The 15,678-nt window shown below is 44.7% G+C and overlaps 1 protein-coding gene across 2 annotated transcripts in view; it reads right to left on the reverse strand.

Annotated features, from left to right (window-relative positions):
• The window catches only part of ADAMTS7 (ADAM metallopeptidase with thrombospondin type 1 motif 7), a 141,828-nt gene that overhangs the window by 30,717 nt on the left and 95,433 nt on the right, over positions 1 to 15,678 (reverse strand). For both annotated transcript variants that reach the window (XM_054041376.1, XM_054041375.1), the window contains 2 exons: positions 14,056 to 14,202; positions 12,822 to 12,981 (listed from right to left, as the gene is read on the reverse strand). In XM_054041376.1, coding sequence (XP_053897351.1) covers positions 12,822 to 12,981; positions 14,056 to 14,202 — 307 coding nt within the window. The remainder of the gene's footprint in view (positions 1 to 12,821; positions 12,982 to 14,055; positions 14,203 to 15,678) is intronic.

The raw sequence follows: 15,678 nt of genomic DNA on the forward strand, positions 1-15,678 counted from the left end.
ATGTTAACCCTCGCAGCCCCAGAGAGATTTCCAGCAGACAGGAGATTGTCTGGTACCATGGCACATGTATATGTTTCTCTGACAGAAGGTGAAAGGAGCAAGGAATAAACAAAATGCCTGTTACATAAAAGAGCATTATGCCTGCAGCCAAGGTAAGTAAATAAAGCCAGTAAATAGTCTGCATTGTTCAGGTTAGAGACAGAAATGTCTGGGGCTAGTCCAACATCTCCAGGGATCAGTGCAGGATTGTGTTTGACAGGACATTTTCTAGTGCTTAGTCCACGTTTGTTTTAGTCATTTCAAGTGATGGGACATCACCACTAAATTGAGTGGCTGTTTCACAATCTAACAGATCTTCCTGTCAGCAAGTTTTCTTTTGATATTCAGTTCCAACTTCCCTCTCTTAACTACATCCTCTGACTTCTAGTTCTATCTCCTTGTACCACACTAAACAATTCCCCTCCATCCTTGGGGCTACTTTCAAACCAGTTTTACCCTGGTGAAACACTAGTGCCTCTAGTGGAGTTACTCCAGATTTGCATTGCTGAGAGGACAATCTGCCTGTTGCTGTTTGCACTCATCAGAGATTTGTAGGTGGTTTTCATGTTCCCACTTAGTTGTTGCTTAGCCAAGATATCTCTGTTTAGCTCTTGTGCAAAGCGCTCCTTCCAGCCTCCTAATAATGTTTAATGATCTCTGAACTCCCTCCAATTTCTCTACATCTATTTACCCAGAACCGAATGCAATAGTCCATGTGCTGTCTCCCAGATTATCCTAGAGAGAAGTGATCACTATCCTGCTTTATCCCATTGATACCTGTATGCTGTAGCCACTATCCCATTGGTCTCTTTTCTCGCCATACTGCATTGTAAACCTGTAGCTAATTTACGGCCCACTATCCCACTTAGATCTCTTTCTGCATTACTGCTGTTCAGATTTCTGGCTCCCACTGCTATTTCTTCAGATAGATTCATTGGCTATTACCAAGCTGACTATCATACTGTTATTTCCTGCCTTTCTTTCTAGTCACTTTATTACATCTCTGTCCTCGCTTCTCTTTGTATCACCTCCTGATTTAGTAACTTCCATGAATGTCATTAACACTCTGCTAGTCCCTAGAGCAGTAAGGTTTTCTGTTTATCATTACCTTTGTATGTGGCACATCAGCCGTTTGAAATCCATGTGACAGTGCTCCTTTCCGAGCCAAATTGATTTAATGTTGCAAATAAGATTTCATGAGACTTCGGATCAAATGCTTTCCTTGGTTTGCATATATAACATCTAATGCATTCCCTTCATTTACTAACTTGGAATTTTTATCACAAAAGCAATTAAATTTGTCTGGTCTGATTAGGTCTTGATTAGCTCATGCTGCTCACTGCTAGTGTTTCTATAATCCTCTAATAAACGCACACATAGTCTCTTAATAGTCTGATGAGGAGTTAAAATGAGTTGTAGTTGACAAGATAATTTATTTCCTTTTCCTGAACATCAAAACCACATTTGTTTTTTTCCAATCAACTTGTACATCCCAAGGGTTTAAAAATAATTATTTTTTATTACTCATATTGCTGTGGTGCCCAGAGGGCTCCAGTCAGTATCAAGATGCTGTTGTACAAGGTGCTGTACAAACACAGATCTAAGGGGTAGACTCTGATGCTGTTGCTTAGAGCAATGGCTTTCAACCTTCCCAGACCACTGTACTCCTTTCAGGAGGCTGATTGGTCCTACGTACCCCCAAGTTTCACCTCACTTAAAAACTACTTGCTTATAAAATCAGACAAAAGCCCACTAAGAATAAATCAATTGGAATATAAATATTGTCCTTACATTTCAGAGTATAGTGTATATAGGGCAGTATAAACAAGTCACTGTCTGGATGAAAGTTTAGTTTGTACTGACTTCACTAGTGCTTTTTATGGAGCCTGTTGTAAAACCAGGCAAATCTCTAGCGGAGTTGATGTATCCCCTGGAAGAGCTCTGTGTACCCCCAGGGTATGTGTATCCCTGGTTGAGAACCACTGGTTTAGAGTGCATAGCACTTTATTCCACGAGTAATCCCACTAAGCAAACAGTGTTGCTTCACTGGGTCTGGCCCTAAGCAGGGCCGGCTCCAGGGTTTTGGCTGCCCCAAGCAACCAAACAAAAGCCGCAATTCGGCGGGAGGTCCTTCGCTCTGAGCAGGAGTGAGGGACCATCCGCCAAATTGCCGCCGAACAGCTGAACGTGCCACCCCTCTCCGAAGTGGCCACCCCAAGCACCTGCTTGGTAAGCTGGTGCCTGGCGCCGGACCTGGCCCTAAGACGACAAGTGACAGGGAAAGAAAACACTAAAATATGCGCAATGTGTATGCACAATTTTTATGTGCAAATATACTCAGTTGGTATAAACCAATGCAGCTTCATCAAAGCCACTAGAGCTACATTGATTCATCCCAGCTGAGGATCTGACCCATACATTTTTCCTGGTGTTGCCTGCAGCCCAGCCATCTCTTGTTGGCTGATTTCTTGCGGCCATTGCAGCCGAACTCTTGAGAAGGTTTTAAAGGAGGAGAGAGCCCTGCATGGTTCCATGCACAAGGGGTGGTGTGGAAGAAGGCACACGGCAGTTGGGACAATGGGCAGGTGGGTGTTTGAGGCTGGGACTGTTGGCAGTGCGGAGAGAAGAGAGGTCAGGTCACAAGACAGTAGTGAAAGGGAGAGCAGCGAAAGGCCTCAATGGTGATGAGGAAAGAAGCTGGAACTTGAAATGGCAGACGTGGAGGGAGGGTTCATTGATTCAGAAATGTCTTCTCAGTCTATCCTGAGATTGTGCTCAAGAGTCATCCCACTTGTGCCAGTTACACCCACGACAGATCACGGTCGTTATTGTTCAGCAACAGCCGTAATTGTTCTTCTGACTTTTCCAGACTCCAGAGGCAGCTCAGAACATTACCAGGCCTCAGCTTATGTGGCAGAGTAACTCCATCTTCTGTCCAGTTTTTGAAAGTTGGAAACAAATGTGAAATGATTTGAGTTAAGCCAAAGCACCCTGTTCTCCTCTGGCATCAAGGGATGTTTTGGCTGGAAGCGGAAGTGATGCAGAAGTTCCACTGAACTCACCAATACTTAAAGCTGCTGCGAAGTGAGCTAACCTTTCCTCAAGGACAGGAATGGAAATATTTAGATACATTTCACAAGACAGACGTTCTACTCTGTTCTTTTTACTGCAAAACTTTATGGTGAGCAACATTATGATTCAAATCTTTCTCCTTAAAGCAGTGTTTATCTCCAGGTTAAAAGACATTTATGAGAAATCCTGATCTACAATTCAGGATAACAGAGAGAGACTTGAAAGACATGGAATGCAAGCACATGCATTTGGCATCTGTTCTATCTGATTTCCATCCTACATATGCCAGGCTTCCTCCAATAAAAAATCACCAACAGAGCAAGATGAGAGATTTTCTAGAAAAGAAAACTTTAAATGTTTCTCCTTCACCCTATATTACGGTTAGATTTTGTTAGCAAAGTTTTTTATTTGAAACATTTACCCCTACTCACACTGAGAAGCACCTTACTCTAAAAGTAGTCCCATTGATTTCAGTAGTCTTACTCATGCGGTACGCCACTGTTCAGAATAAGTAAGGGGATCACAATCAGAACCACTAGTCCTAAAAAGTGATCATTACTTTAGTGTACATTTGATGGTCCCCTTCCTATCTGTGATATTCTTATGAGAGCCTTTTAGATCATTTGAAATGTAATAAATAATGTACAACACCACAACTTCGTACTGTGATGAAGCGCACCCAAGTAAAAGAATGACATTCGCCTACTAGCACTACCAATCTTCTTGCAAATGTAGATGTGTGAATGTTGACATGATCCATTTCTTTGGAAGTAGCCAGTTAGTATTTACAACTCTTCAGCTATGAGCTTCTAAGATACCAACATTCCCCTTTCGAATGGCGAAGTGCCTTTGATCTTTGAGAAGATCATCCAGGCAGTCCCTGTGGACTGATGAGGTCATAACATGAGGCAGTACTGGGTGGAGGGAGGAGAAGAGGATGAGCCCCACTCCTGCTTGGCAATGTGCAGCCTCCGCAGTCCACACAGGTGAACAAATGAAGATTTTATAGCACACAAGTTATTTCTGAATTCTAGCAGCCCAAGGGAGGGGACCCCCTGCCAGCTCCAAACTTCTACTTATATTGGGGGTGGGAGAATTTTAGTTTAAAGCCTTATAGGTGTGTGCAATTATATTCTTTGAAGTTTTCATCTACTTTTTAAAAGTTACACTATAAACATTGAAAAACAATGTTTTTACCAACCTAGATGTGCTCTAGCCCCGTAGCACCATTTTGGTGTGTGCAGGGCGTAGGGGAGGAGACTGGTTCTTGGATCTGATGCAGATTGAATGAAGGTATAACTTCGATGTGCATTATAATGGCTATAAATAATCGAAGGAAATACATGAGATAAAGGCACTGAGAATTCAAGGAGTGATTTCTTGTATTGTAAATGTTCTGGACAGAATTATTTCTATGACTTGCTGACCACATAGTCTACTCCTCATGCTACCTGGCCACAAAACACTTTGGATGGAATCAAAGTATAACTATAGGCACCGGATAATGATACTGTAAGCACAAAACTTTCCTGAAACTGAGATCTCTCCTTCTCTGTGGTTTGTGCCATTATTATTCCTCCTGGAATGGCCATCATGCTTCTCTCTCAATGGTTCTTCAAAATGCCCCTCGGAATTCAGACTCCCCCGTACAGTACAAATATGCTTCCTCCCGAATTTAAATAGGTTCATAATTGCAATTATGGCAGCCCAGCTGCACGGTGATGAGGGGTAACTGCTTAGAGTGGCAGAGGAAAGGAATGTTAAATTTTCACGCAACATATCAGAAGATCAACTAGTCTTTTGTAAGCAGCTCTCAAGTGACTGGTTTGTGGAAAAACCCTGCAGCTCCAGGGCTGGCTTTCTGATTGTATGTGTTCCCAAATGTTGATTATCTGCATAGTCTGACTATCATAAAAGATACTCTTTGCAGCTGTCAGCTACATACTAGTATGTTAGAGCAGAGTGTTAGAATAGGCTAACTTATGGAAATAAGTCAATTTCTGTCAGTCTGAAGTCTTAGACTCATTCTACCACTATAATTACTTAGGGTACATCTACACTACAGGGGGGAGTCGATTTAAGATACGCAAATTCAGCTACGTGAATAGGGAAGCTGAATTCGACGTATTGCAGCCGACTTACCCCGTTGTGAGGACGGCGGCAAAATCGACTTCTGCCGCTTTCTGTCGGCGGCGCTTACTCCAACCTCCGCTAGTGGAGTAAGAGCGCCGATTCGGGGATCGATTGTCGCGTCCCGATGGGACGCGATAAATCGATCCCCGAGAGGTCGATTTCTACCCGCCGATTCAGGCGGGTAGTATAGACCTAGCCTTAGTTGTATTGCAGAGCACTCCACTTTTCTCTAGGTTATTGTAGCACAATCTGATTTGGATTCAGCCCCCAAAATGCTCCTGAACCCACCAAGTCTGGGGGAAAAGAGCAACAAAAACCAGAGCTGATGACAAGGAGGGTTTATAGCCAGAGCCACTTGAGGGATAAAGGCTCCTCTGCCACTTTCCAGATGACTCTTGAGAGGCACTAAACAGTCCAGACTCTCAACGGCAGCAACTCCCCTCCTTGGCTGTATAAACAGAGTGATATTGAGTAGGAGTAGGGAGATTATATTATCTCTGCACTGGGCACTGGAATCCCGGGTCCAGTTCTGGTGTCCACAATTCAAGACGGCTGTTGATACATTGGAGAGGGTTCAGGGAAGAGCCATGAGACGGACTGAAGAACTGGAAAACAGGCCTCTAGTGAGAGACTCCAGGCGCTCAATCTGTTTAGCTTAATGAAGAGACAACTCAGGTGACTTGATCACTGTCTGTAACTACCTACGTGGGGAACAAATGCAGGCTCTTCAATGTAGCTGACAAAGGTCTGACGAGATCCAATGGCTGGGAGCGGAAAGTTGACAAATTCAGAATAGAAACAAGGTGCAAATTGTTAATAGTGAAGGTAATTCTCCATTGGATCAACTTACTACGGAGTCTGCATTATCGGACATTTTAAAATTAATACTGGACGCTTTTCTAACAGATCTGCTCTTGTTCGAACAGGCATTAATATAGGGCAGTCCTATGGCCAGGGTCATGCAGTAGGTCAGACTGGATGATAGCCATGGTCCTTTCTGGCCTTAGAGTCTATGAACCCTTCCTCCCAGCCTGCCACTTCCAGCCCCAGCTGCCAGTTTGGCTTCCTTCCACTGTAGCCAGCTAGGGGAAAGCTGCAGGTTTGGGGGAATTGCCTCCAAGCCAAACAACAATCCAAAAGCCAGCTGCTGTCACTGAAGTGGGCCTCCCACACCTCCATAACTGGCTCCTGGAGGCAGTCACTGGGCCATGGCCTCCTCAGCTTCCTGTCTGCTTCCCCCACCCCTGCCATGGAGCAGGAAGTGAAGACAGGGGCCCAGGAAACTAACTAGGGTCTAAAATTAAACGATGCAAAAGGAGGTTTACAAACAAAACAGGCTGGGAGCTGCCTGGTCAGAAATACTCCGATACTGTCAGATTTAAAGGGGAGAGATACCGGCACTTTGGATAACCTAGCTACAAATCCAGCCGTTGGTTTTCCTCCCCTTCCTTAATCCAAGAAACTGTTTTAGTCCCACAGAGTCCCAGCCACATTCCATCTCTGTTAAATGGAGGGTGGAGCTAAGCTGTATTGGTTCAGAGATTCAAAGAAAGCTGCCCATGTTATTCATCTGGGGCAAAAATAACTTGGGCAACTTTCTTTTCACCTTGCGGCTGGTGACTGCTGAAGCTGGTTTGGATAATTTTTGGATCAAACAAAATCAGAGTGGGGGACATTATGATTTACAAGGCAGTAAAGGTTATAACATGGTCATGTATGATCCACCACTGCAAGCACAGCATGTGAGATTCCTCCGAGTCTGTCAGGGACGTAAGCAAAGAGGGCTCACACCTCACTGTATCAGTGACGCAGCGATATTTAAACTGGCCTAAGTGGGGTCAGAGGGTTTGCAGCCACTTCTCTCCTCCCCTGCATAGTCCATCTCCTTTCACTCATGGGAACTGCATGTGCTCAATGTTAATAATAGATGTGCCTTATAGCAAGCTGGCTTTTGGGACTTTGCAAAGCCAGCTGTCAGATGCTACCTGAGCACAATGAGCAAGGGGCATCGTCCCCTCACACAGTCACAGCTTCAGCAGGTTTTGAAGGGCATGAGCGTCACGGTATCTCTGACCAGAGTGTGTCACACAACACAATGCTACACTGCCTGCTGAGCTGCCCCCAAGGACACTTCACAAGCTTCTTCTGGGTCCAATCACTTAACTCTGCCTGCAAACTCCCGTCATAGTCTGTTAGGAACCTAGCCATGGCCATGAAATTCCATGGCTCTGAACCACTGCTGCATGAGGGAGTGACGGCTGTTTACGAACGGTGGACGTTTCCTTGACTGAACCAAAATGAAAAGAAAATGTGCATCAAGAGTCTAAGGAAGAAATGACTTCTTTAGGGATATCTCACGTCAACTTGTCTGTATTTGGACAGGCTGTTTTCACAAGTAGGTTAGGTGACTGCCCTGTTCTCCGAATCTGCAGCATGTATTCTTTATTTTGTGTGAGAAGCACAGTCTCAATACGTTACAGTTGTTTGTGCTACTGGATTGAAATAAAGTTCAGAGTCTGTGCAATGGATCACAGAAAAATCATTGCCTACTGCCTCCTATTTAACTCAGGGGCAGGTAGATTCACATGGTTGTATTGCTTTCAATTTTTGACCTAGTTTAAAATGGTGAGAGTTTAAGGATTTTTCTTGTTTGCATCTTGGGGAAGGATGGGTGGAGGTAGAATGGAAGGCAGAAGAGGGTTTACGTTCTCATCTTGTATCAGTCACTCTGTGTAAACTCTACCAAACTGTCCCAGCACTCCTGCATTCAGAGTGATAAAATCCCAGTGTTTTGGGTTTTGCTGCATTTCAAAACACATGGCTATGAACTGGAACTGTTCAGCATTCACCCAGCTCTTAGAGGAGCCTCTGATCGTTCCTGGGCATTAACCTAACATTTCTGGCTCCAAGCTCCAAAAGGTGAGTTCAATCTATAATGCAGGTAACTCATCTGCAATCGATTGGTTCTGGCATATTAACCCCACATCTAAATGCCTGTATTTTAACCATGACCACTGAAACCTCATTAGCCAGCTTTGCACACCACCCAGTTTCCTAGTTGCATCCCTAATCAGTGTGATCTGGGTCTAAATTCCAGACTGCTTGTTAACCCTTTCATGGTTTAAATTCAGTCTGGGTGAAGGGAGAATGTGATGGGCATGAAGGAGCAATGCCACCAGCCTGGCCCAAGGACCGTATGCAGCCCATAGACTTGGTACAGCTGTTAACAGCTGTATCCCATGCACGGCTCTGATGATGGACAGAAATAATTGCCAGTTAAAGGCTATTTTAAATGGTTTATCGTATCACTGACAATGGTTACCAGATCCACTGCTGGCTGGATGCGATGGGCTAGATTATGGCATTGACACTCCCACTGTCCTAGGAAAGGAGCATCGTGGAGATCCCCCGAAGCATGAGAATTTTCCCCACCTGGTGTGCATGAATTTGAACCATGAAAGGGTTAATAAGTGCTTCTTGTGCAGCCTTCACCCTGCAAGGATCATTGTGACCTGTCCTTTAATCAAGGAAACCCGTGTAGCAGGGGGCCATTTGTTAAAGGGCCCCATACACCACGATGGGCCTTTGGCACACATTTCTCACTCTATGCCTCTGGCTGAGGCGTTCCTAGGCTTACAGAAATACAGTCCTATTACCACGGGGAAGCTACTCATCCAAATATGTATCAGTGCAGAGATATTTTGAGCCTATTTATCACTGCTATTCAGCATGAGAACAAAGGGAGGAAAAGGAAGAGAACAATCATTGTATATTGCCGTATGATTTTCCATCCACAAGGACTATCAATTGCCTGAGGTTCCATATTGGCAACATGTCTCTCTCTGCTGTTTTCCTTTTTAATGACGTGAAACCTCTGAATACCCTGATTTGGACCTATGTGCATGTCAGCTGCTTGCCTGGCCTTCCCCAGGGTAGATATTCCTTGCTGCCATTATAAAACAACTCCAGTCAAGGACCCTGCAGACCTACACACCCATCGGCTAGGCTAATCAGGCGTAGAGAGCTGAAAAACACATGCTGTCCACACACTGTTTAAAAAACATGTGCCCGATCTATGGCCATTCAATTGCACAGCGAAAGGACTAAAACTTCGCCGAAAACTCTTTTTATTAATAGGAGAGAACCTGCCTTGAGTCAAGGGTGGTGAAGCAGGCAAAAGGGATGTTCCAGCTGCCCCAGCTTGTGGAGGAGGTGCGAGCGACCTGCTGTTATCAATGCTCTGCATTGCATTATTTTAAAGGCAAGACTGTCATCTCCTATTACGTTAGCAGCCTTCAGAAAGTTATGTTAATTTCACAGATGACAGCCCCTCCCCCCTGTAAATATACAAACTGGGCAAAACTCCAGGCACAACCCTTTCCTGGCCAGTGCCGGGAGCTGAAAGGGGACTAAACATTTCCCACGAACAATAAATGGTTCGAGTGTCACACTATGAGGAAGGGAACAGGGAAAGAGAATAACGTATCAGGGGTTAATGAAGGTCCTAAACATACATTAAAGCCATGCATAAAAAGAATTCTAGCTGCTCCTTATAAACGTAATAAAGGAATATAGCTTGGAAAGGCCCCAATTCTCAGCCCATCAACCTGCCAGAATAGCTGGGCTGGGTTCTGGGTAGCGCCAAAGGGCTGGGGGAAAGAAACAACCCCCTTCCCTCTGATGCTGCAGCAGAGTGCCCCCTGGGCAGGGTAGGAAGGTCTATGCAGCGTATCAGCCAATAGCACGGCCCCATGTGCATTGCTAGATGGCAGCCGCTGCTCCGCGGATGTCCATGCCACAGGGCTGTGTACGCCTCCCTCTTTAGATCACTCCCTTCCCACGTAGCAGAACTGTGTTGGCTCCACTTTGCCAGGCAATGCTCTGCATAGCCATGGTGGAGACAGTGGGCAGGATTTCCCCCTCAAAGATTAGGTTTGCCCACTGTCGTTCAGCTTACCATCCACGATCTGCTCCCTCCAGTTAGTTACCCTGAGGGGTTCACGAGTGAAATGTGAGGCTGGGGTAACACAAACAATGGGAGGCTTTAAGTTCTGTTAGAAACAATATTTACATTGACCGAACCCAGAAAACGCATCGTGTTCCGATGCAGTTTTCAGTCCTCTTCAGAGCACAGCTTAGTAAGGGGCAAAGAGACCATAAATCCAAGGAAGAGCTTGCCATTTAAACAACATTTACCAAGAGTGTGTGAAATGATGCAGCGCTGTATTTCCCTGTACTTATTATAGGAGATAGCTGTGGGCACTCAGACCCTGTGGGCAAATGTTGAGTTTTTATCTAGTTACTGGTCTGGTCAATGTAGCTGGCTGGTACAGTATGAGTTCTGGGATGTTTCCAATCTCTGCAGGAGATATGGTAATTGCATTATTGCACAGATGTGCCGAGTCCTGCACTGTAAACCTGGAACTTACTTCACTCCTTCATAAAACTCAGTATTGAGGGGACTTCTCCTGTATGGCAGGACAATTATGTAACTCAATAAGGCAAGTTCACTGCACAGATGTTTAGGAGGCCTGAGAACCTGAAATTTCATTCTGTCTTTTCAGACGACACACTGCGCATTGTGCATGATTCATATCTGAAGTGGCATAATAAATCTTCGCCATGCAATGCTTGACTCCTCACTGAGTGGGTGGAACTGCAGGCTGACAAATGTTTATAACATATGAACTAGTCGTGTTTATTTTACACACTAGCCAGCCCAAATGAGGATGAGGGAAGCGAATGAGATGGCTGGGTGGAGGCATGGATGTTCAGATCAAAAGCTTCAGTCTGTTTTTTTTCCCCCAAGTAAATTCAAATTTCTTTGCTACATTTTCTCAGAATTAAATACTCCATCTCAGAAACAGAGAATAAGGGGCCTGATCCAAGACCCATTAAAGTCAATGAGGGGCTTTCAATTGGTGCTGTCCTAACTGCTCTCACTGACGTCCCCGGTAAATCTCATTTTGACTTCAATCAAAGCAGAGTTAGTCCAATGCTGAGCACTTTTGAAAGCCCCACCTGCACGGTATAGTACAATGTCTCTCCTGCTATTTAATAAGGCTGAGATGGAAATGTGATAACCTCATGCAACATCTGCTCTGCAGCTAGCCAGACATTTTCAAGTCCAGGAAAACCGTGTTTCCTTGTAAAGCTATTTCTAAATTCTGCCGTGTGTTGGACATTACGTAAAGCACAACGCTGCATCACAAGAACAACCTTGCAAAGGGCTCAGTCCTTCCGGGGGCTCAGCCTGATCCAGCCAGGCACTGAGGCATGTGCTTAATTTGAATTATGTGAGCAGTGCCATTCATTAAAGTGCTTTGCTGACTTGGGCCAGAGTGTTCAGCACCTCGAAGGACTAACCCTCAAAAGCCCAATTCTCCTGTCTACCAAACTGGAACATCTGGATGGTTTTTAAACCATTCCTATCAGGGCCGGCTCTAGGATTTTTGCCGCCCCAAGCGAAAACAATTTTGGTCGCCTTTCCCCCCCCCGTTTTTTTCTTACCCCACCCCCGGCCCCGCCTCAACTCTGCCCCTTCCCCAAATCCCCAGCCCTGCCTCCTCCGCCCAGGCTCTCAAGCCTAGGAGGGAGGGGCAGATCCCGAGCGGCCGTGGCGCGTGAAACAGCTGATTTGCGCGCCGCTGCTCCCCCTCCCTCCCAGGCTCTCAAACCCGGGAGGGAGGGGGAGATCCCGATCGGCCGCGCGAATCAGCTGTTTGAAAGCCTGGGAGGGAGGGGGAGCAGCGGCGCTGGAGCAGCAGCAGCGGAGGTGAGTTAGGGCTGCCGGGGCACATTTTTAGGGGCGGCATGGCCCGCACCAGAATGCCGCCCCTAAAAATGTGCCGCCCCAAGCACCAGCTTGTTTTGCTGGTGCCTAGAGCCGGCCCTGATTCCTATTGCCTCATCGAAATATCCTTGGCTCTCAGGCTGAACAGCAGCACTGACATCACCTGTGCTTACCTGGAAAGGCCAGATCTGCCGTGGGTGTAAACCAGCATAACTCCAGTGACGGCAAGGAAGCTACTGATTTAGACAAGCTGAAGATGTGGCCCAGCTCCTGTGTATTGTGGCTGCTACAGTATCTTTACTTACCCCAGGTGAGCCCACTGGTACAAGTCTGAGTACGGTTAAATTGGATCTACTGTCAACCTTTAGAGGATTAATAATTCTAACTATGTTTTATTGTAACTTTCCTAAATGGGCTCCACATGGTGTGTGATTCCAATTGGTTTAGCTGTGGCATCCTTACAGGGTTACCAACAAAATTGCACTAGAATACAGAAGTGATTTAATGCAAATATTTATTCTGAATGCAATCCCCCACTTTAGAGTTTCTTAACTGAAAGCAAAGTTCAATTGTCTACAATTCCCTTAGATCATAACCAGACCTCAGCAGAGTTCATGAAATGCAGAATTTCTACACTGGAAAGCCTTGCACAAGCCCTTGTGCAGCTTGACTTGCTTAAAGAGAAAAATATGTAACGTTAATTTCACTGGAAAGAAGTATCCCTGAATTTTCTGTGCTAAGTTTTTGAAGCCATATGACCTTGCATTAGTTATTAAACACTTACTTGACTCGCTATTGTCACAGTCCTGGGGATTGCACTTCTGGGTGTTCTCTGGCCACTGTTCATGGTCACACAAGCTACTGTCTTCTTCAGCTTCACCAGTTTTTGTGTTCATGCACTTCACCTGTCTCCGCTGGATGCCACCACCACAGGTAGCTGTGCACTGCAGAAAGTTAATTAGCTGGGCTATAATCAATTGCATCCAGAATTAAGGTTTATTTTTTATATGTTGCTGCTGGATTTGAGACTTCACTTAAATATCTATACGCTACATCGATATTCACATGTTTAAAGTGGGATCCGAGCAAAATTCCTACACTGTCTTTGTAGAACTTATTTCTCTTTTATCCCCTGCTCCAATTAGTTCTGTTTCTATGGGATACAAAGGCATTTCTATTGTACATAACCCAAAGTTTATCTGGTGCTGCTGCGCGCAATAGCTTCCGCTAAGTGAACAGACCTCTATTAATTCTGCTGACTGAGGAGGTGGGAGACCTCTTGTCTGACTGAACACGAGACACGGCTAGCAACACACGTCCATTAACCTTTATTGTCTTCATAGCTGGCCTGGCTCCTCCAGTTTTTATAAAGTATCTGGTCAAAACAGGACTTCTTTAGAAACAGAATTCCCCTGTGTGCCTTTTCTCAGCAGAGCTAGTCAATGAGAAACTCTTCATTGTGGTTTATTTTTGTCAATATTCTGTACAATTTATTGAAACTGAGTCACTCACAATACGTCTCCATTCACTTCTCAGATACATAGACATGGAATGGAACATTGGTCTGCACTGAAAACTTTTACCACCATAACTATGTCAGTTAGGGGTGTGATTTTTTTGCCTACATCGTTATATTGGGAAACGCCCTAGTATACACACAGTTATAGTGGTATAAGGTGATTTATACCAGCATCATTTATTTCATTTTGCCAAACCAAAATAAGCTACACTGGTAGAAGCACATCTACGCTAGGTTTTTTTTGCTGCTTTAACTATGCCAGGATAGTTAAAGTGGCAAAATGTTTAAATGTAGACAAGACCTTATAAACTCTACTATCAATTGTGTGGGCTTGATTGCAGAAACCAGTGTTACAGACCAGGTAGTATAGCAGGTGTTTGCTTATCTGAGATCACAGTTAAGTCCCTGGAAAACTGCTGTACAAAAATAATACACGTGATTAATTCCCAAGAGAAATTCAGCCGCAGGAGACATTTATTTCCCTTAAACATTTGCTCACCTCTCCCCATGATCCCACTACCCATTTGGTACATGGGTGAGTGTTGCAGGGTCTTGTGTTATTTGGCCTTAACATCTCATCACACCGTCCGAATTCTGGACACGTAACTAAACGCTCCTGCTCGCCGCTGCCGCATGACTCAGAGCACTAAGGAGAAACAAACAAACCATCAAATTGGAATCAGTCTGGAGTAACAGGGAAAAACACCCCACTTACTAGTCTCTTACGGAATTACAGTGTGAAGTGGCCCTAAGAAAAATTTGCCTCCAGTGTTGAATGCCCATTTTTGTGATTGTAACTATTGTCTGTGGGTGGTTTCAGTTGTGGAAGTGAGGCTACTAAATTGATTTGAAGTTAAACTCTTAGGCACACACTGCTTTGTAAGCATACAGCAGATCTCAGCTCATATACATTCACTACTTCCTAGATCCAAATATTTAGAGGGTCAGATTCTGCCCACAAGCAAAGGTCACACAATACTCCCACTGTCTTCTCATCAACGACAGTCGCACAAGTCGAACTGAGTGTGGAATGTGGCCTTCAAGCTGTCTGGCACTACTGTGTACTTCTTAAATAATAGCCAGTATACGCTGCACTATGAGGCTAAGCAAAAGTAAAATGCCAGCGAAATGTATTTGCAGGGAAGGGAATGAAAAATAAGTGCTGATGTGAAACATCACATCACAAACCAGACAAAAAATATATTTACTGGATATACAGATAAGAAAATGAATGGGGCATCTAGTGATAAATGGATCCAAGTTAGGAAGATATTTGACTGGGAGAGTGTAGAGTAAACGATAGATTTCAAGGCCTTCAGATTCCTTTATTTAGCTGACAGGCTACTTTTAAAGCTGAAGGCAAAAATGAACATGGAATAAAAGATAATGGGCTAATCCCATGCTGCAGTGTAAGCACGGGGGTTACGAAAGCAGGACTGTGCCAAGCTCAGACTGGTGGGGAAGGAGAAAATCAGTGAAGAAATAACATTTAATTAACCATTTAAACATTTTTCTGTGGAATCTTCCAACTGAAGATACCCTGAGACGCATCATTACGGGGCTTCACAAATACCAGAAGTCCCCTTGTAATCCCAGAATGCCTCATTCAGTGACATCTCCAGTAAGCAAAGAAAAAACAGGAAAGGAAAACAGATAAGTTACAAGCTATTTTGGGGCTGAGTGCCTTCACCAGCCTGCTCAGGGGACCCTCTGGTGGGCACCGCAGATGGCTAGCTTCAGCTGGATTCTCCTACGTCCAAGTAACAGCAGGGTTTGGAACACAGCACCAGATTTATTAATCTCCTAGTTTGTGGGGCTATTGATCTGTCTGTGGAAACCTATGGGGGCAAGTGGAAGAGAACATAGAGCAGCAGTTGCCTACTGGAATTTCCATTAGAACATTCAACCCGTGTCTGAGATTAACCCAATTTTCATCATAGTTTGGCAGTTCATCATTTAATAAACACTTGATAGTGTTGGGTTATTTGCAAACAGCTGTTAAAACATATTGAAAGGAACTTGGTCCATCTATGCCTTCATGTATTCCTTACAGAGAGACCTGCTGCATCAGGACCCTCTGAACTCTAGTGACGTTTGGACCAGGCCCATCTCCAATGATGTA

Source organism: Malaclemys terrapin, chromosome 10, assembly GCF_027887155.1.
Source record: "Malaclemys terrapin pileata isolate rMalTer1 chromosome 10, rMalTer1.hap1, whole genome shotgun sequence".
NCBI lineage: Eukaryota > Metazoa > Chordata > Testudines > Emydidae > Malaclemys > Malaclemys terrapin.